Source organism: Heptranchias perlo, chromosome 3 (assembly GCF_035084215.1).
Source record: "Heptranchias perlo isolate sHepPer1 chromosome 3, sHepPer1.hap1, whole genome shotgun sequence".
In the NCBI taxonomy this organism is placed as follows: Eukaryota; Metazoa; Chordata; class Chondrichthyes; order Hexanchiformes; family Hexanchidae; genus Heptranchias; species Heptranchias perlo.
In genome coordinates this window covers 136,497,694-136,518,829 of record NC_090327.1, presented here as the reverse complement: position 1 = coordinate 136,518,829, position 21,136 = coordinate 136,497,694, and the positions used below count along the sequence as shown (strand labels likewise).

Sequence of the window (21,136 nt, the reverse complement as noted above, 5' to 3'; positions counted from 1 at the left end):
AATCTTTGTAAGGGCCATTGTTGGAAAAACATCAAGATCAGTAGTTTTCAAATTGAAAATGCTGGAGACACACAGCAGGCCAGGGAGCATCTACGGAGAAAGGAAAAAAGATAACGATTCAAATCTTCTGACCCTTCGTCAGAACTCATATTGACCTGAAGCGTTAACTTCTTTCCTTTCTCCACAGATGCGGCCTGACCTGGTGAGCGTTTCGTTATTTTCAGTTTTTATTTCACATTTCCAGCATCTGCAGTATTTTGCTCTTTGATTGTGGTTTATAAATCTCTCGTGTGTGTTGACCCCTGCATAGATTCACACATGGGAATCCCTTAGTCAAACTACCAAAAGTCAATCACCAAAAGCAACGAAACATGCCATCGTTACAGAAACCGTTTTTTTTTTCTCTTTTTGCAAACAGCAACCAAAATAGTTGCCTGCAATTTCTGGGGGTGTTCTCCTGATCTCCCACTGTTTCTCCAAACAGTCAAACACCTTACATTAAATATAACAAATATACAAATACGTCACTGAGAGGTCACCTCGGGAGATCAGGAAAAGCACTGCAGAAATTATACCTCAATGTGTCAACAGATAGTCATCTGGTGGCCTTGTGACCTCCTCAGTAGACTTCTTGGTAGATCCAGTAGAGTCTGAGGACCCCAATTTGAAAATCTGCTTATTAGGGGAGTATCAGGCGAACACTGTTTTTTGCACCTTACTAAGCAAGTCCCCTGAAACCAGATCAGGTGGGAGTTTTAATGGCCGAGTCCTGTCCATTTGCTAATCTGGCAGTGATGTCACCTTTTTAAAAAAAAAAGCTTGTGATGGTAAACTTAAAATAGATGAGTTTACTGTCCTGGATGGCGTGTGGGCTCTACAGGCCGTGACAGGCTCCCTCGGTCTTCGGTGAAGCTTCACTTAGAACTGAGTTCCAGGAACTGGCAGACCCTGTAAAATGGGCTCCCCCTCCTCCCCCCACCGCCTCCCCCCCACACACCCTGTAACACTGGCACCCCCCTCCCCACACACACACCCTGTAACACTGGCACCCCCTCCCCACACACACACCCTGTAACACTGGCACCCCCCCTCCCCCCACACACCCTGTAACACTGGCACCCCCTCCCCCCCCCCACACACCCTGTAACACTGGCACCCCCTCACCCCCCCCACACACCCTGTAACACTGGCACCCCCCCTCCCCCCACACACCCTGTAACACTGGCACCCCCTCCCCCCCCCCACACACCCTGTAACACTGGCACCCCCTCCCCCCCCCACACACCCTGTAACACTGGCACCCCCTCCCACACACACACACCCTGTAACACTGGCACCCCCCTCCCCCCACACACCCTGTAACACTGGCACCCCCTCCCCCCACACACCCTGTAACACTGGCACCCCCTCCCCACACACACCCTGTAACACTGGCACCCCCTCCCCACACACACACCCTGTAACACTGGCACCCCCTCCCCCCACACACCCTGTAACACTGGCACCCCCCTCCCCACACACACCCTGTAACACTGGCACCCCCTCCCCACACACACACCCTGTAACACTGGCACCCCCTCCCCACACACACACCCTGTAACACTGGCACCCCCCTCCCCCCACACACCCTGTAACACTGGCACCCCCCTCCCCCCACACACCCTGTAACACTGGCACCCCCTCCCCACACACACCCTGTAACACTGGCACCCCCCTCCCCCCACACACCCTGTAACACTGGCACCCCCTCCCCCCCACACACCCTGTAACACTGGCACCCCCCTCCCCCCACACACCCTGTAACACTGGCACCCCCTCCCCACACACACCCTGTAACACTGGCACCCCCCTCCCCCCACACACCCTGTAACACTGGCACCCCCTCCCCCCACACACCCTGTAACACTGGCACCCCCCTCCCCCCACACCCCTGTAACACTGGCACCCCCTCCCCCCCCCACACACCCTGTAACACTGGCACCCCCTCCCCCCACACACCCTGTAACACTGGCACCCCCTCCCCCCCCCACACACCCTGTAACACTGGCACCCCCTCCCCCCCACACACCCTGTAACACTGGCACCCCCCTCCCCCCACACACCCTGTAACACTGGCACCCCCTCCCCACACACACACCCTGTAACACTGGCACCCCCTCCCCCCACACACACCCTGTAACACTGGCACCCCCTCCCCCCCCACACACCCTGTAACACTGGCACCCCCCCTCCCCCACACACCCTGTAACACTGGCACCCCCTCCCCACACACACCCTGTAACACTGGCACCCCCTCCCCACACACACACCCTGTAACACTGGCACCCCCTCCCCCCCCACACACCCTGTAACACTGGCACCCCCCTCCCCCCCACACACCCTGTAACACTGGCACCCCCTCCCCCCACACACCCTGTAACACTGGCACCCCCTCCCCCCCCACACACACCCTGTAACACTGGCACCCCCTCCCCACACACACACCCTGTAACACTGGCACCCCCCCTCCCCCCACACACACCCTGTAACACTGGCACCCCCCCTCCCCACACACACCCTGTAACACTGGCACCCCCTCCCCCCCCACACACCCTGTAACACTGGCACCCCCTCCCCCCACACACCCTGTAACACTGGCACCCCCTCCCCCCACACACACCCTGTAACACTGGCACCCCCCTCCCCACACACACACCCTGTAACACTGGCACCCCCTCCCCACACACACACCCTGTAACACTGGCACCCCCTCCCCCCCCACACACCCTGTAACACTGGCACCCCCTCCCCCCACACACCCTGTAACACTGGCACCCCCTCCCCACACACACCCTGTAACACTGGCACCCCCCTCCCCCCACACACCCTGTAACACTGGCACCCCCTCCCCCCACACACCCTGTAACACTGGCACCCCCCTCCCCCACACACACCCTGTAACACTGGCACCCCCCTCCCCCCACACACCCTGTAACACTGGCACCCCCCCTCCCCACACACACACCCTGTAACACTGGCACCCCCCTCCCCCCACACACACCCTGTAACACTGGCACCCCCTCCCCCCCCCACACACCCTGTAACACTGGCACCCCCTCCCCCCACACACCCTGTAACACTGGCACCCCCCTCCCCACACACACACCCTGTAACACTGGCACCCCCTCCCCCCACACACCCTGTAACACTGGCACCCCCTCCCCCCACCCACACCCTGTAACACTGGCACCCCCTCCCCCCACACACCCTGTAACACTGGCACCCCCCCTCCCCACACACACACCCTGTAACACTGGCACCCCCTCCCCCCACACACCCTGTAACACTGGCACCCCCCCTCCCCACACACCCTGTAACACTGGCACCCCCCTCCCCCCACACACACCCTGTAACACTGGCACCCCCCCTCCCCACACACCCTGTAACACTGGCACCCCCTCCCCCCACACACCCTGTAACACTGGCACCCCCTCCCCACACACACCCTGTAACACTGGCACCCCCCTCCCCACACACACACCCTGTAACACTGGCACCCCCCCTCCCCCCACACACCCTGTAACACTGGCACCCCCTCCCCCCCCACACACCCTGTAACACTGGCACCCCCCCTCCCCACACACCCTGTAACACTGGCACCCCCTCCCCCACACACCCTGTAACACTGGCACCCCCCTCCCCCCACACACACCCTGTAACACTGGCACCCCCCCTCCCCACACACCCTGTAACACTGGCACCCCCTCCCCCCACACACCCTGTAACACTGGCACCCCCTCCCCCCACACACCCTGTAACACTGGCACCCCCTCCCCACACACACCCTGTAACACTGGCACCCCCCTCCCCACACACACACCCTGTAACACTGGCACCCCCTCCCCCCACACACCCTGTAACACTGGCACCCCCCTCCCCACACACACCCTGTAACACTGGCACCCCCCTCCCCACACACACACCCTGTAACACTGGCACCCCCCTCCCACACACACACCCTGTAACACTGGCACCCCCTCCCCCCCCACACACCCTGTAACACTGGCACCCCCCCTCCCCACACACCCTGTAACACTGGCACCCCCCTCCCCCACACACCCTGTAACACTGGCACCCCCCTCCCCCCACACACACCCTGTAACACTGGCACCCCCCCTCCCCACACACCCTGTAACACTGGCACCCCCTCCCCCCACACACCCTGTAACACTGGCACCCCCCCTCCCCACACACACACCCTGTAACACTGGCACCCCCTCCCCCCCCACACACCCTGTAACACTGGCACCCCCCCTCCCCACACACACACCCTGTAACACTGGCACCCCCTCCCCCCCCACACACCCTGTAACACTGGCACCCCCTCCCCCCCCACACACCCTGTAACACTGGCACCCCCTCCCCCCCCCACACACACACCCTGTAACACTGGCACCCCCTCCCCCCCCACACACCCTGTAACACTGGCACCCCCCTCCCCACCCACACACACACCCTGTAACACTGGCACCCCCTCCCCCCCCACACACACCCTGTAACACTGGCACCCCCTCCCCCCACACACCCTGTAACACTGGCACCCCCTCCCCCCCCACACCCTGTAACACTGGCACCCCCTCCCCCCCCCACACACCCTGTAACACTGGCACCCCCTCCCCCCCCACACACCCTGTAACACTGGCACCCCCTCCCCCCCCACACACCCTGTAACACTGGCACCCCCCTCCCCCCACACACCCTGTAACACTGGCACCCCCTCCCCCCACACACCCTGTAACACTGGCACCCCCTCCCCCCACACACCCTGTAACACTGGCACCCCCCTCCCCCCACACACACCCTGTAACACTGGCACCCCCTCCCCCCACACACCCTGTAACACTGGCACCCCCCCTCCCCCCACACACCCTGTAACACTGGCACCCCCTCCCCCCCCACACACCCTGTAACACTGGCACCCCCTCCCCCCCCCACACACCCTGTAACACTGGCACCCCCTCCCCCCCCCACACACCCTGTAACACTGGCACCCCCTCCCCCCCACACACACCCTGTAACACTGGCACCCCCCTCCCCCCACACACCCTGTAACACTGGCACCCCCTCCCCCCACACACCCTGTAACACTGGCACCCCCCTCCCCCCACACACCCTGTAACACTGGCACCCCCCTCCCCCCACACACACCCTGTAACACTGGCACCCCCTCCCCCCACACACCCTGTAACACTGGCACCCCCTCCCCACACACACACCCTGTAACACTGGCACCCCCTCCCCCCACACACCCTGTAACACTGGCACCCCCCCTCCCCCCCCACACCCTCTAACACTGTGGCACCCCCTCCCCCACACACACACCCTGTAACACTGGCACCCCCTCCCCCCACACACCCTGTAACACTGGCACCCCCCCTCCCCCCCCACACCCTCTAACACTGGCACCCCCCCCTCCCCCCACACACCCTGTAACACTGGCACCCCCCTCCCCACACACACACCCTGTAACACTGGCACCCCCCTCCCCCCACACACCCTGTAACACTGGCACCCCCTCCCCCCACACACCCTGTAACACTGGCACCCCCTCCCCCCACACACCCTGTAACACTGGCACCCCCCCCACACACACCCTGTAACACTGGCACCCCCCTCCCCCCACACACACCCTGTAACACTGGCACCCCCTCCCCCCCCACACACCCTGTAACACTGGCACCCCCTCCCCACACACACCCTCTAACACTGGCACCCCCTCCCCCCACACACCCTGTAACACTGGCACCCCCTCCCCACACACACCCTGTAACACTGGCACCCCCCTCCCCCCACACACCCTGTAACACTGGCACCCCCTCCCCCCACACACCCTGTAACACTGGCACCCCCCTCCCCCCACACACCCTGTAACACTGGCACCCCCCTCCCCCCACACACCCTGTAACACTGGCACCCCCCCTCCCCCCACACACCCTGTAACACTGGCACCCCCCCTCCCCCCACACACCCTGTAACACTGGCACCCCCCCACACACACCCTGTAACACTGGCACCCCCCGCCCTGCGCAGTATGCTGTCCTATTTAAAGTTTACATACAGTAATGTACGTAGCAAGTGTGGATTTTCAGGCGTTTGAGATCGTGAAGGTCTAAATGTCCCACATGTGATGGTCAGGTTCCATTTGTAAAAGCATTTATTAACTAATAACTGGGAAATAAATAGGACCATAAGAACAGGGGTAGACCATTTAGCCCCTCGAGCCTGTTCCGCCATTCAATCACAGCATGGCTGATCTGTACCTCGACTCCATTTAACTGCCTTACATAGAACCATAGAGGGGTTACAGCATGGAAGGAGGCCATTCGGCCCATCGAGTCAGTGACGGCTCTATGCGAGAGCTATCCAGCTGGTCCCACTCTCCCTGCCCTTTCCCTATAGCCCTGCAAATTTCCCTTTATACCTTTATCTGTCCACCTCAATCTTGAAAATTTTAATTGACTCAGCATCCACCGCCAGAGGGGCAGAGAATTCTCAATTTCCATTACATTTTATGCAAGAAAAAATTGCTTCCTGATTTCACTCCTGAATTGGCCCAGCTCTAATTTTAAGATTATGCCCTCTTTTTCTGGATTCCCTCACCAGAGAAAATAGCTTCTCCAAAGTATTCGATAGAGTAGATACTATCATTTTAAACACCTCACTTAGATCACCCCTCAACCGTCTAAACTCAAGGGGATACAAGCCAAGTTTAAGAAACCCGTCCTCATAATTTAACCCTGGTGAATCTGCGCTGTGCCTCCTCCAAGGCCAATACAGTATATCCTTCCTGAGGTGCGGTGCCCAAAACTGAATACAGTGCTCCAGATGGGGTCTGGCCAGAGCTCTGCACAACTGAAGCATTCTCTCTGCATTACAGCTCCCTTGAGATAAAGACCAACATTCCATTACCCTTTTTGATTATTTTTTTTTTGTTACCTGTGCACTAGCTTTTAGTGATTTGTGTACCTGGGCACCCAAATCCCTTTCCACAGTTCCTAGTCTCTTGCCACTAAGAAAATATTCCAATTTGTCTTTCTTGGAGTTCAATATGGGGAAGTGTGAGATCGTCCACTTTGAATCCATCTGCCACAGTTTTGCCCATTCACTATCTGTCTATGGACAACTTACTGTGCCTCCTAACTTAGTGTCATCTGCAGACTTGGATATATAACTCTATTCCTTCACCCAAGTCATATATATGGTGAAAAGTTGAGGCCCCAGTACAGATCCCTGGGGAGCACCACTTTTCACAACCCGCCAGTCAGAGAACATAGGAACAGGATTAGGCTATTTAGCCCCTCGAGCCTGTTCCGCCATTCAATGAGATCGTGGCTGACCTGTGACCTAACTCCATATACCTGCCTTAGCCCCATATCCCTTAATACCTTTGGTTAACAAAAATCTATCAATCTCAGATTTAAAATGAACAATTGAGCTAGCATCAACTGCCGTTTGCGGAAGAGACTTCCAAACTTCTCCCACCCTTTGCGTGTAGAAGTGTTTCCTAACTTCACTCCTGAAAGTCCTGGCTCCAATTTTTAGACTATGCTCCCTAGTCCTAGACTCCCCAACCAGTGGAAATAGTTTCTCTCTATATACCCCATCAGTTCCCCTTAATATCTTGAAAACTTCAATCAAATCCCTGCTTCATCTTCTAAATTTCAGGGAATACAACCCTAGTTTGTGTAATCTCTCATCGTTTAACCCTTGGAGTCCAGATATCATTCTAGTAAATCTACACTGCACTCCCTCCAAGGCCAATATATCCTTCCTAAGGTGCGGTGCCCAGAACTGAACACAGTACTCCAGGTGTGGTCTAACCAGGGTTTTGTACAGCTGTAGCATAACTTCTACCCACTTGTATTCTAGTCCTCTAGATAAAAAGGCCAACATTCCATTAGCCTTTTTGATTATTTTCTGTACCTGTCCATAACATTTTAATGATCTGTGTACATGGACCGCCTAAGTCTCTTTGGACCTCTACTATATTGAGCTTTTCACCATTTAGAAAGTACTCTGATCTATCCTTTTTAGGACCTCACACTTGCCTACATTGAAATCCATTTGCCACAGTTTTGCCCATTCATTTAATCTATTAACATCTCTCTGTAATTTTATGCTTCCATCTACACTGCTTACAATGCTGCCTATCTTTGTGTCATCGGCAAACTTGGATATGTGGCTCTCAATCCCGTCATCTAAGTCGTTAATAAATACAGTGAATAATTGAGGCCCCAACACACATCCCTGTGGGACACCACTAGTCACATTCTGCCAATTTGAGTACCTGCCCCATTATCCCCACTCTGTTTCCTGCCGCTCAGCCAATTTCCTAACCAGGTCAATAATTTGCCCTCCATTCCATGAGCTTCAACTTTAGCTAACAGTCTATTATGAGGGACTTTATCGAATGCCTTCTGGAAGTCCATATAAACAACATCCATAGACATTCCCCTGTCCACTACTTTAGTCACCTCTTCAAAAAATTCAATCAGGTTCATCAGGCATGACCTACCTTTCACAAATCCATGCTGGCTCTCTCTGACCAGCTGAAAATTTTCAAGGTTTTCAGTCACAATATCCTTAATTATAGACTCTAGTAATTTCCCGACAACAGATATTAAGTGTAGTGAACAGTGAGGAGGATAGTGATAGACTTCAAGAGGACATAGACAGGCTGGTGGAATGGGCAAACGTGGCAGATGAAATTTAACTCGGAGAAATGCAAAGTGATACATTTTGGTAGGAAGAACGAGGAGAGGCAATACAAACTAAAAGGTACAATTCTAAAAGGGGTACAGGAACAGAGAGATCTGGGGGTAGATGTGCACAAATCGTTGATGGTGGCAGGGCAGGTTGAGAAAGCGGTTAAAAAAGCATGCGGGATCCTGGTCTTTATAAATAGAGGCATAAAGTACAAAAACAAGGAAGTCATGATGAACCTCTGCAAAACACTGGTTCGGCCACAGCTGGAGTATTGTGTCCAATTCTGGGCACCACACTTTAGGAAAGATGTGAAGGCCTTAGAGAGGGTGCGGAGGAGATTTACTAGAATGGTTCCAGGAATGAAGGACTTCAGTTATGTGGATAGACTGGAGAAGCTGGGGTTGTTCTCCTTAGAGCAGAGAAGGTTAAGAGGAGATTTGATAGAAGTGTTCAAAATCAGGAAGGGTCTTGACAGAGTAGATTGAGAGAAACTGTTCCCATTGGCAGAAGGGTCAAGAACCAAAGGACACAGATTTAAGGTGATTGGCAAAAGAACCAAAGACGACATGAGGAAAAACTTTTTTACACAGTGAATGGTTATGATCTAGAATCATAACCAGTTCTGGAATCATAACCAGACTGCCTGAGGGGGTGGTGGAGGCAGATTCAATCGTGGCTTTCAAAAGGGAATTGGATAAATACTTAAAGGGAACAAATTTGCAGGGCTATGGGGAAAGGACAGGGGAGTGGGACTAGCTGGATTGCTCTTGCGTGGACTCGATGGGCCGAATGGCCTCCCTCCATGCTGTAACCTTTCTATGATTCTATGAAACCAACTGGTCCTGGGGATTTGTCACTCTTTAGTGCCATTAGTTTCTTCATTACTGTTATTTTGCTTACGTTAATTAAGGTGAGTCCCTGTCCCTGATTCAAAATTAGTTTCCTTGGGCTGTCCGGCATGCTGTCCTCTTCCTCTACTGTAAATACTGACGCAAAATCATTATTTAACATGTCCGCCATTTCCTTATTTTCATTTACAATCAGTTTTTAAGGGGTCCACATTGCTCTTGATCATCCTCTTTTTCCTCATATAATTGTAAACATTTTTTTGTGTTGATTTTTATTCCTTGCAAGTTTCTTTTCATACTCCCTTTTTGTAGCTTTTACTATCTGTTTTGTTAACCTTTGCTGATCTTTGTATCTCTCCCAGTCACCAGGATCTGTTCTATTTTTTACATTTTTGTATGCTTTTTCTTTTAGTTTTATGTTGTCCCTTATCTCTTTTGTCGTCCATGGCTGTTTTTTTTTGCAAGTAGAGCTCTTGCCGCTTAGGGGTATAAACCGGTTCTGTATCACATTAAATGCTTTTCTGAACACCTCCCACTGATCCTGTTGTTTTACCTGTTAACAGATTTGCCCAGTTTACTGTGGACAGTCTCTGTCTCATCCTGTTGAAGTCAGCCTTACCTAAATTTAGAATCTCAGTAGCTGATACGGGTTTCTCCCTTTCAAACACAACATTGAACTCAATCATATTATGATCGCTATTAAATAAATGTTCACGCACAGTGAGGCTGTTAACAAAATCTGGCTCATTACTTATTATTAAATCTAATATGGCCTGCCCCCTTGTTGGTTCTAGGACATATTGCAGAAAGCTGACCTGAACACACAAGAAATTCGCTACCTTTCTGACATGAGCTCTTCTGCTTATCCCAATCTATATGAAAGTTAAAATCCCCCATTAAAACCACTCTGCCTTTGCTACATGCTTATTTAATCTCTGCATTTATACATTCTGCCACTTCACAGCTGCTACCAGTGGCCCGATACACAACCAGATGCACAACTCCCACTACAGTCCTAAATCCTTTTCTATTTCTTAATTCAACCCATAAAGTCTCCACTGCCTGCTTACCTCTCATTTTATCCTGTCTTATCATTGAAGTAATTTCATCCTTAATCACTAAAGCTACTCCTCCCCCTCTACCAGTTTCCCTATACTTCCTATAGATCTTATAACCTGGTATATTCAGTTCCCAGTCCTGACCGTTTAACAGCCGTGTCTCAGTAATGTCTACCACGTCATACCCTCTTAAGTTGAATTTGCGCCTGCAATTCATTCAATTCGTTCCTTATACTCTGTGTGTTTGTATAAAGAACCCTTACTTAGGCCACACACCCTAACCTGTCCCTCTGCTCTAATGTTGTTTTTCTCACACATTTCTTATTTCTCTCTCCTGATTCAATTACTTTACATCTTCTTTTAGTTTTCCCTTTATCTGTAGTGCCTAAAGTATAACTTCTGACTGTTACTTTACTCTCTTCCTTTTTTGTTTGTTTTAGAATTATTATTTATACTACCTTTCCCACCTGAGCCCCTGAGCCCCTTCCCCCCCCCCCCCCCCCCTCCCAATTTATTAGTTTAAAGTCCTTGTGACCACTCTATTTATCCTTTCCACTAGGACCCTGGTCCCAGCCTGGTTCAGGTCGAGCCCGTCCCAATGGTACAGTTCCTTCCTGCCCCAGTACTGGTGCCAGTGTCCCATGAAATGGAACCCTCTTTCCCACACTAGTCCTTCCAGCCACATGTTCATCTCCTTATCCTGCTTATCCCTACGCCAATTTGCACATCGCTCGGGTAATAATCCAGAGATTATAACCCTTGAGGTCCTGTTTTTTAATTTAGTTCCTAGTTCCAGGTATTCTGAACAGGACCTCTTGTCTACTCTTTCCTATGTTGTTGGTCCCAACATGGACCACAACAATTGGATCCTCCCCCTCCCTCTTCAGTATCCTTTCAAGTCTTTATCCTTATCCTCACAGGTAGCAAGTACGTTGTTCCTGTTGCATAGGGTCAGTTTCTGCAGACCCTCGCTCTCTATCTCACCTGGGTTCCCCTTACTCTGTACATCGGTCACACCAACCCCGTTCTGATCCTGTACCTCTCTGTCTCCCACCTCCCAAACAATTACAACCATGGCACAAAGCTACCACCAATTCAGTGTGCTCTCGTTTTTGTAATAATCTCTTGTGCGGCACCTTATCAGATGCCTTCTGGAAGTCCACATAGACAATTTCAGTAGACACCCTCCCCGTCGACCATTTAGTGACCCCCTCAAAAAATTCAACTAGATTAGCTGGACATGACCATTCCTTTACAAATCCATGCTGACTCTCGTTGATCAGCTCATATTTGTTCAAATACTCAGTCACTCTGACCCTGGTGATAGATTCCAATAACTTCCCCACACTGACGTTAAACTGATAGGTCTGTAGTTTCCTGATTTCTCCCTGCCTCATTTCTTGAATAGTGGAGTGACATTTGCAATTTTCCAATCCAAGGCACATTTCCTAAATCTAGAAAGCTTTGGAAAATTATGACTAATGTATCTGCAATTTCCCCACCTGTTTCTTTTAATACCCTGGGGTGGAAGCCATCAGGTCCTGGAGATTTGTCCGTCCTACGTCCCATTATTTTGTCTATTACCGTTCCCTTCCCACCGTGACTACTCCCGAGTCCCTGCTGCTGCTTTTACACGCCACTCGAGTCCCTGCTGCCTCTGACTTGGCTGTTTATCTGAGTCCCGATGCTGCCTCTCTCTGCAGAGACTAGTAGAAAGAGGAGCATCAAAGTGAAAGAGCAAAGAGGGGGAGAGACAGTAGTGAATAGCCTAAAGTTAAAGTGGGGAGAGCAATTTATGGTACGTTTACAGTACAACTTTAGCGGTTTCTGCTTTGCACCCACTTTAAAGTTACAGTATAAACGCACCCCTTAATTGGACGTGGCCCACTGGCTAGTTTCACCACAAGGATCCAGCCACCACTGCTGTATCTGGTTGGACGCTTGTGGGTGGATTCTCAACTGAGGGCTCCAATTCCAGCCATGAGCGACGTTCATTCTCCAGTGTAAAATGCAGCCCTTCATCTCAGGAGAGGAGCCTTATGACCGACGATCCTGTCAGCTGGTCGTGGAGTTTTTGCTTTGGTGGCCTAAGACTGTTCAATCGGTCTAGCAAAAAAAAACAAGAAAGTGAGGGACCCAAAAGGGGCTCGGAGGAGGGGGAAGCAAGAAACAGCTTTCCTTGTAATGTGAGATTACTTCAAGCTGACCTCCAGATCACAGCTGTGTTGCACCTGCACCATGGAACATGAAACTCCATTGTTATGTTTACTAAACAAGCAGTGCCATCTTGCTCTTTTGATTTCATAATCCGTTAATGGGTGGCGTCTGTTACCTCGGAAGCCGTTGGATACGCTGATGTCACTGTTTTTGTCAATACTCAGAGTTGCTGACGGGGTTTGTGTTCCTGATTTTTAAAAAAAATTTTCTACCCCCCCCCCAGATTTTCATCACCGTGAACTGCCTAAGCACGGATTTCTCTTCACAAAAGGGGGTGAAAGGACTTCCCCTCATGATACAGATCGACACCTACAGCTACAACAATCGCAGCAACAAACCCATCCACCGGGCCTACTGCCAGATCAAAGTGTTCTGTGACAAGGTGTGGTGTACAAAGCATTGCTGGGAGGAGCAGGGATTATTTTTCTTTGTTTTTTAAACTTCTCAAGTTCTCAAAAAAAAATTGTTGTTTTAGGAACAACAGGTTTATTGTCTTGTGAGGGTTCTTGTGCAATCACCCATCCACGTCAGGAGTTCACCTTCTCAAAGGAGAAATGCACGATTATGGCCAAAACAGAATGTTCCGGGCTGGGGAGCCGTGAGCGTGTTTCGTTTTCCCTTTCTCAAACCAAGGTCTCCTTCAGTAACTACGTTCCCGGTATGGTAGATTGTGAGAGACCACAAACGGTGAACCATGTCGAACGGTCAGCTCGAGCTTCTGGACAAAACTGGGGCTTTCTGGGCCATTCTTTTTTGGTCAGTGCGACGCGACAGCGCCATCTAGTGCTGACTTTTCGGAATTACGCAGAGCAGGTCCCAGTGGTGAGCTTCCAAAATGAATTAAAGGGACCCTGTTCTTAAAAAAAAAACTGAACATTAGAATGTAATGAGGCTGTTCCTCTTTTATAATTTCTCGTTAGTTATCGTTTATTAACGAGGCGCTCTCAAAAATTCTTAATGGTTGGTAGGCACTGTTTCTGTGCTGGGTAATAGAGTGAAATAGCCTGAGGCAGTTTTGCTAGTTTGAAAATTTTCCTTCTGATATTAAACGGGCACTGTTTTCATTATAAGGTACACGTCGCACAAGTTTTGGAGAGGTAAAGGAGAAAAGTCAGACGTGTATTCTCATTTTTTCATCAAGGCCGAGATGTCACAATTGTGCGTATTTTGAAGCAATTTATGTCATTTAAGTGTAAGTTTGTGATCGGCTGCAGAAAGGCTCAAATATGGGAGAGAGTGCTGTCTAAATTGAGAATATACACCAAGATATTTATTCATTTTTATAACAGCTCAGCTCAACAGAATAAGGATGTGTTATTGCCCAGTATTTAAGTGGTATGAATATTACCTGCAATTTGTCAGCCTAAGCCTTGAATATTGTCCAGCTCTTGCCATAGGCTGGCATGGGCGGCTTCATTATCAGAGGAGTTGTGGAATCGTCAAGGGACAGCCACGCTCCCGACCCTGTGATGGGGAGAAAATCATTTATTGAAGCAGCTGAAGATAGTTGGGCCAAGGACACTTCTCTGAGGAGCTCTTGCCTGCAGCACAGTCTTCGGGCTGCAACATTTTGCCTTTGACAACTCCTACCATCTTCTTTGAATCGCGTGTGACTCCAGCCACTGGAGGGTCTTGCCATTGGCCTCAGTTTTGCTAGAGCCGTAGTCTGTCAACTGCTGATTTTGAGGTCAAAGACAGTTGCTTTCACCTCTCCTCTGGCACTCAGCTCTTGCGTTCAAGTCTAGATCAAGGCTATGATGAAGTCTGGAGCCCAGTGGTTCAGGCGGAACCCGAAATGAGCATCAGATTAACCAATAACCAACCAGGTTATTGCTGAGCAGGCGACACTATTGACAACTCCTTCCATTTGCTTTAATGATTGGGAAGAGGCTGACAGGGCAGTAATCGAGCAGGTTAGATTTGCCCTGTGGATAGGACGTATCTGGGCAACTTTTCACATTATCAGACAGATGCCAGTGTCCAAAGCTGCACTGGAATAGGTTGGGTAAAGGAGCAGCTAGTTCTGGTGCACAAGTCTTCAGTACTACAGCTGGCGTGTTGTCAGAGCCCATAGACAAGTAGGTTGGTGAGGATGAGGTCAAGTTGGCTACTCCCTTATGTTAGTTCCCAGTCTGGCAGCTGTGTTCTTCAGAATTTGACCAGGTTGGCCTGGCCGGTGGTGGTGGATAATTAAAATCCCTCATCCGGAGTTCATTCTATGCTCTTGCTTCCTTCAAGTATTCAGGTGGAAGGCAGTGGGTGGTAATCAGCAGGAGGTTTCTTTGGTCTTGTTGGATCTGTACTGGAAAGGTCATGGGGTCCAGAGTCAATGTTGAGGGCTCCCAGGACCACTCCCTCCTAACTGTATACCACTGTGCCCCCACCTCTATTGGGACAGGACATACCCAGGGATGGTGATGGAAAAATCTGGAAGGTTGACCGATAGTCATAGTCTCTGAATCAGACCTAGGATTGGCTGTTGTTTAAGGGATAGCTCTTCGAACTTGGCACCAATCTCCAGATGTTAGTGAGGAGGATTTTGCAGTGACCAATGTCTAGGTTGTAGGATTTGGTGATAAATCCATCAAATATTTCTCTTATTATTCTGTTTCATACTAATTGTTTTTAGGACACTTCAGAGGGCATTAAGAGTCAACACATATTGTGGGACTGGAGTCCCATGGTAGATTCCTTCCCTGATGGAAATTATTGAACCAATTGGGTTTTTATGACAGAAAGGCAGCTTTTATGGTTATTTTTCTTGGTTTTAGCCACAAGTTACCATATTTATTGACAACTTGCTAGTCCAGTGCCATCACCATTACACTACCGTTCATGTTCATTTATTCCTTTACATGGTGCCCTCCAATACTCCAACTTCCCCCGCAGTCACATGACCGAAGACAACCAGTTTTCGAAAGAGGAATATTAAAGAATTTAAATTTTTAAAACAAAATCTCTGTGCTTCATATCCAAACAGAACCTGCATCCTGATGCTGATAGTCTTACCGCTGTAACCCAGCTAGTTTTCTTTCTTTGTTAAATCCCTGTTCTTATCTTCAGGGGGCTGAGAGGAAAATCCGAGATGAAGAACGGAAGCAGAACAGGAAGAAAGGAAAATCTCCGGGAACGGCTAACCAAGTAAACCCTCGTAAGCAGATTTTCAGATTTTTTTCTTTTTAAAGTTCTGGTTTGAAAAGGCAGTATTACCTCCAGGAGCGGAATTCCTTTGGGATAATAATGTGTTTCCTTCCCGGCATTCAGCATCGGAAAGCAAATTGAGTACTGTAGCCTTGCAGAAGAGAGGTGATGCTACTTTCTTCAAAACTATGACTGACCTGGATTCCCAGCCAGTTCTCTTTATACCAGACATTCACTTTGGGAACCTGCAGAGGAGTGGTCAGGTAAGGACAATCCCCTTCCCATCTTCTGGCAGACGCAGTCGGTTATAGACCATTTTATTTTAAAGGGTGTAACAGTGATAATTACATTTACTTTATGCATTTTTTTTTTCTCCAATTGTCTTTTGCTTGAGTTATCATAGTATGTTACAGCACAGAAGGAGGCCATTTGGCCCATCGTGCCTGTGCCGGCTCTTTGAAAGAGCTATCCAATTAGTCTCATTCCCCTGCTCTTTCCCCATGGCCCTGTAATTTTTTTCTTCAAGTATTTATCCAATTCCCTTTTGAAAGTTATTATTGAATCTGCTTCCACCTCCCTTTCAGGCAGTGCATTCCAGACCATAACAACTCTGCATTTAAAAAAAAGTGTTTCCTCATGTTGCCTCTGGTTCTTTTGCCGATCACCTCAAATCTGTGTCCCCTGGTTACTGACCCTTCTACCACCGGAAACAGGTTCTCCTTGTTTACTCTATCAAAACTGTTCATGGTTTTGAACACCTCTATCAAATCTCCCCTTAACCTTCTCTGTTCTAAGGAGAACAACCCCAGCTTCTCCAGTCTCTCCACATAACTGAAGTCCCTCATCCCTGGCACCATTCTAGCAAATCTCTTCTGCACCTTCCTAAAGTGTGGTGCCCAGAATTGAACACAATGCTCCAGCTGAGGCCTAAGCAGTGTTTTATAAAGGTTTAGCATAACTTCCTTGCTTTTGTGCTCTATGTCTCTATTAATAAAGCCCAGGATCTCATATGCATTTTTAAAAGCTTTCTCAACTTGTCCTGCCACCCTTCAAAGATTTGTGTACATTCACCCCCAGGTCTCTTTGTTCCTGCACCCCCTTTAAAATTGTACCATTTAGTTTATATTGCCTCTCCTCATTCTGCCTATCCAAATGTATCACTTCACACTTCTCTGTTAAATTTAATCGAAGATAGGTTTGCGGTGCATGTGTGTAAACGCACGAAGTGTGGTAAACAAGGTTGATGAGCTGCAGGGAAATAGCCACATGGGAATATGATGTTGAGGCGATAACTGAGACCTGGCTCAAAAAAGGGCAGGATTGGGTACTAAATATTCCTGGATACAAGGTGTTCAGGAAAGATAAGGAAGGAAAGAAAGGAGGGGGGGGGGGGGTGGCAGTATTGATTAAGGAGAATATTGCAGTGCTGGAGAGAGAGGATGTCCTGGAGGGGTCAAGGACAGAATCTATTTGGTTAGAGTTAAGAAACAATAGAGGTGCCATTACACTACTGGGTGTATTCTATAGGTCACCAACTAGTGGGAAGGAGATAGAGGAGCAAATTTGCAGGGAAATTACAGAGAGGTGCAAGAACCATAAGGTAGTGATAGTGGGGGACTTCAATTATCCTAATATAGACTGGGATAGTAATAGTGTAAAGGGCAGAGAGGAGGAAGAATTTCTGAAGTGTGTTCAGGAGAACTTTCTTGATCAGTACGTTTCTGGCCCAACGAGGAAGGAGGCATTGCTGGATCTGGTTCTGGGGAATGAGGTGGGTCAAGTGGAGCAAGTGTCAGTGGGGGAACACTTGGGGAACAGTGATCAGAGTATCATAAAGTTTAGAATAGCTATGGAAAAGAACAAAGAACAATCTGGAGTAAAAATACTCAATTGGAGTAGGGCCAATTTCAGTGGGATGAGAACAGATCTGGTCCGGGTAAATTGGAATCAAAGATTGGCAGGCAAATCTGTAATTGAACAATGGGCGGCCTTTAAAGAGGAAATGGTTCGGGTACAGTCTAAGTACATTCCCACGAGGGGGAAAGGTAGGGCAATCAAAGCCAGAGCACTCTGGATGATGAAAGAGATAGAGAATAAGGTGAAGCAGAAAAAGTGGGCGTATGACAGATGTCAGGTTGATAACACAAGTGAGAACCAGACAGAATATAGAAAGTTCAGAGGGGAAGTGAAAAAGGAAATATGAGGGGCAAGGTGAGAGTATGAGAATAGACTGGCGGCCAACATAAAAGGGAATCCAAAAGTCGCCTTTAGGCACATAAATAGTAAACAAGTAGTAAAAGAAGGGGTGGGACCGATTAGGGACCAAAAAGGACATCTATGCATGAAGGCAGAGGCTATGGCTGAGGTACTAAATTAGTATGTTGCATCTGTCTTTACCAAGGAAGAAGATGCTGCCAAAATCCCAGTAAAAGAGGAGGTAGTTGAGATACTGGATGGGCTAAAAATTGATAGAGGAGGTACTAGAAAGGCTGGCTGTACTTAAAGTAGGTAAGTCACCCAGTCCAGATGGGATGCATCCTAGGTTGCTGTAGGAAGTAAGGGTGGAAATTGCAGAGGTGCTGGCCATAATCTTCCAATCCTCTTTCATTATGGGGGTGGTGCCAGAGGACTGGAGAATTGCAAATGTTATATCCTTGTTGAAAAAAGGGTGTAAGGATAAATCCAGCAACTACAGGCCAGTCAGTTTAACTCGGTGGTGGGGAAACTTTTAGAAACGATAATCTGGGACAGAATTAACAGTCACTTGGACAAGTGTGGATTGATCAGGGAAAGCCAGCGGGGATTTGTTAAAGGCAAATCGTGTTTAACTAACTTGATAAGAGTTTTTTGATGAGGTAACAGAGAGGGTTGATGTGAGCAATGGGGCTGGTGTGGTGAATATGGACTTCCAAAAGGCATTTTGATAAAGTGCCACACAATAGACTTGTCATCAAAATTGAATCTCATGGAATAAAAGGGGCAGAGGCAGCATGGGTATGAAATTGGCTAATTGACAGGGAACAGAGAGTAGTGGTGAACGGTTGTTTTTCGGACTGGAGGGAGGTGTACAGTGGTGTTCCCCAGGGGTCGGTGCTGGGACCACTGCTTTTTTTGATATATATTAATGACTTGGACTTGGGTGTACAGGGCACAATTTCCAAATTTGCAGATGACACTAAACTTGGAAGTGTAGTGAACAGTGAGGAGGATAGTGATAGACTTCAAGGGGATATAGACAGGCTGGTGGAATGGGTGGACACATGGCAGATGAAATTTAATGCAGAGAAGTGCGAAGTGAAACATTTGGTAGGAAGAATGAGGAGAGGCAATATAAACTAAAGGATACAATTCTAAAGGGGTGTAGGAACAGAGAGATCTGGGGATATATGTGCACAAATTGCTGAAGGTGGCAGGGCAGGTTGAGAAAGCGGTTAAAAAAAGCATACGGGATCCTGGGCTTTATAAATAGAGGCATAGAGTACAAAAGCAAGGAAGTTATGATGAAAATTATAAAATACTGGCTTGGCCACAACTGGAGTATCGTGTCCAATTCTGGGCACCGCACTTTAGGAAGGATGCGAAGGCCTTAGAGAGGGTGCAGAAGAGATTTATTAGAATGGTTCCAGGGATGAAGGACTTCAGTTACGTGGATAGATTGTACAAGCTGGGATTGTTCTCCTTAGGCTGACTGCAATTGCCAGGTTTATCCCTCTCCCCTTTTTTCAAACTGGAGTATAACATTTGCAATCCTCCAGTCCTCTGGCACCGTCCCCATATCTAAGGAGGATTGGAAGATTGTGGCCGGAGCCTCCGTAATTTCCACCCTTACTTCCCTCAGTAACCTAGGATGCATCCCATCCGGACCAGGTGACTTTTCTACTTTGAGTACTGCAGACCTCTTTATCTATTTTTATCCTAACCAATATCGCTACTACCTCCTTTACTGCTACAATGGCAGCATCCTCTTCTCTAGTGAAGGCCGATGAAAAGTATTCATTTATTACCTCAGCCATGCCCTCTGCCTCCACAAGAAGATCTCCTTTTTTGTCCTTAATCGGCCCCTTCCTTTCACTACCCTTTTATTATTTATATGTTTATAAAAGATTTTTGGGTTCCCTTTTATGTTAGCTGCTAATCTATTCTCATATTCTCTGCCATCCTATTCCCTTATTTAGATCTCTCTACTTTCTGTATTCAGCCTGGTTCTCTACTATATTATGAACTTTACATTTGTCATAAGCCTCCTTTTTCTGTTTCATTTTAATCTCTATATTTTTAGTGATCCAGGGAGCTCTAGTTTTGGATGCCCTTCCTTTCCCCCTCGTAGGAATGTGTCTACTCTGTACCCGAACCATCTTCTCCTTGAAGACCTCCCACTGTTCAATTACTGTTTTGCCGACCAATGTTTGATTCCAATCCACCTGGGCAAGATCCCTTTTTAACTCATTGAAATTAGCCATCCTCCAGTTAAGTATTTTTACACTTGATTGTTCCTTGTCCTTTTCCATAACTATTCTAAACTTGAATATTATGATCACTGTTCCCAAATGTTCCCCCACTGAAACATGCTCCACCTGCCCCACTGCATTCCCCAGAACTAGATCCAGCACTGCTTCCTTCCTTGGGCTGGAAACACAATGATCAAGGAAGTTCTCTTGTACACATTTCAGGAATTCCTCCCCCTCTTTGCCCTTTACACTGTTACTGTCCCAGTCTATATTGGGATAATTGAAGTCCCCCATTATCACTACTCTATGGTTCTTGCATCTTTCTGTAATTTGCCTTCAAACGTTCTCCTCTATCTCCTTCTTACTATTTAGAGGCCTATAGTATACACCCAGTAGGTGTAGTTGGTCGATTGATGGTGGGGGCATCAAAGCTGAGCCTGATTCTGCCCTTAATTGATACCCACATGCACAGGGTACTTTTCCACAGGAGTCACTGGATAACGGTGAGGAACAGGTGGCTGATTTTTCCCTCTTCTTTGACCCTTTTAACCCAAGGGTCAGTTGCAGCTTCTACTGAGATTAATTAACTGTAACTAAAGAGACCAGGGATTGAACCTGGAATTGTTCTGATCTGTACGTCTCATTACCACACCATATAATGCATTTACCCACTGAGCTA

General features: G+C 48.9%; 1 protein-coding gene across 3 annotated transcripts in view; it reads left to right on the top strand.

Moving 5' to 3' along the window:
- The window catches only part of LOC137320254 (grainyhead-like protein 2 homolog), a 132,638-nt gene that overhangs the window by 92,729 nt on the left and 18,773 nt on the right, over positions 1-21,136 (top strand). For 2 of the 3 annotated variants that reach the window (XM_067982032.1, XM_067982031.1), the window contains exons 9-11: positions 13,092-13,250; positions 15,932-16,019; positions 16,133-16,272. In XM_067982032.1, coding sequence (XP_067838133.1) covers positions 13,092-13,250; positions 15,932-16,019; positions 16,133-16,272 — 387 coding nt within the window. The remainder of the gene's footprint in view (positions 1-13,091; positions 13,251-15,931; positions 16,020-16,132; positions 16,273-21,136) is intronic. The other variant, XM_067982033.1, reaches the window with a different exon arrangement.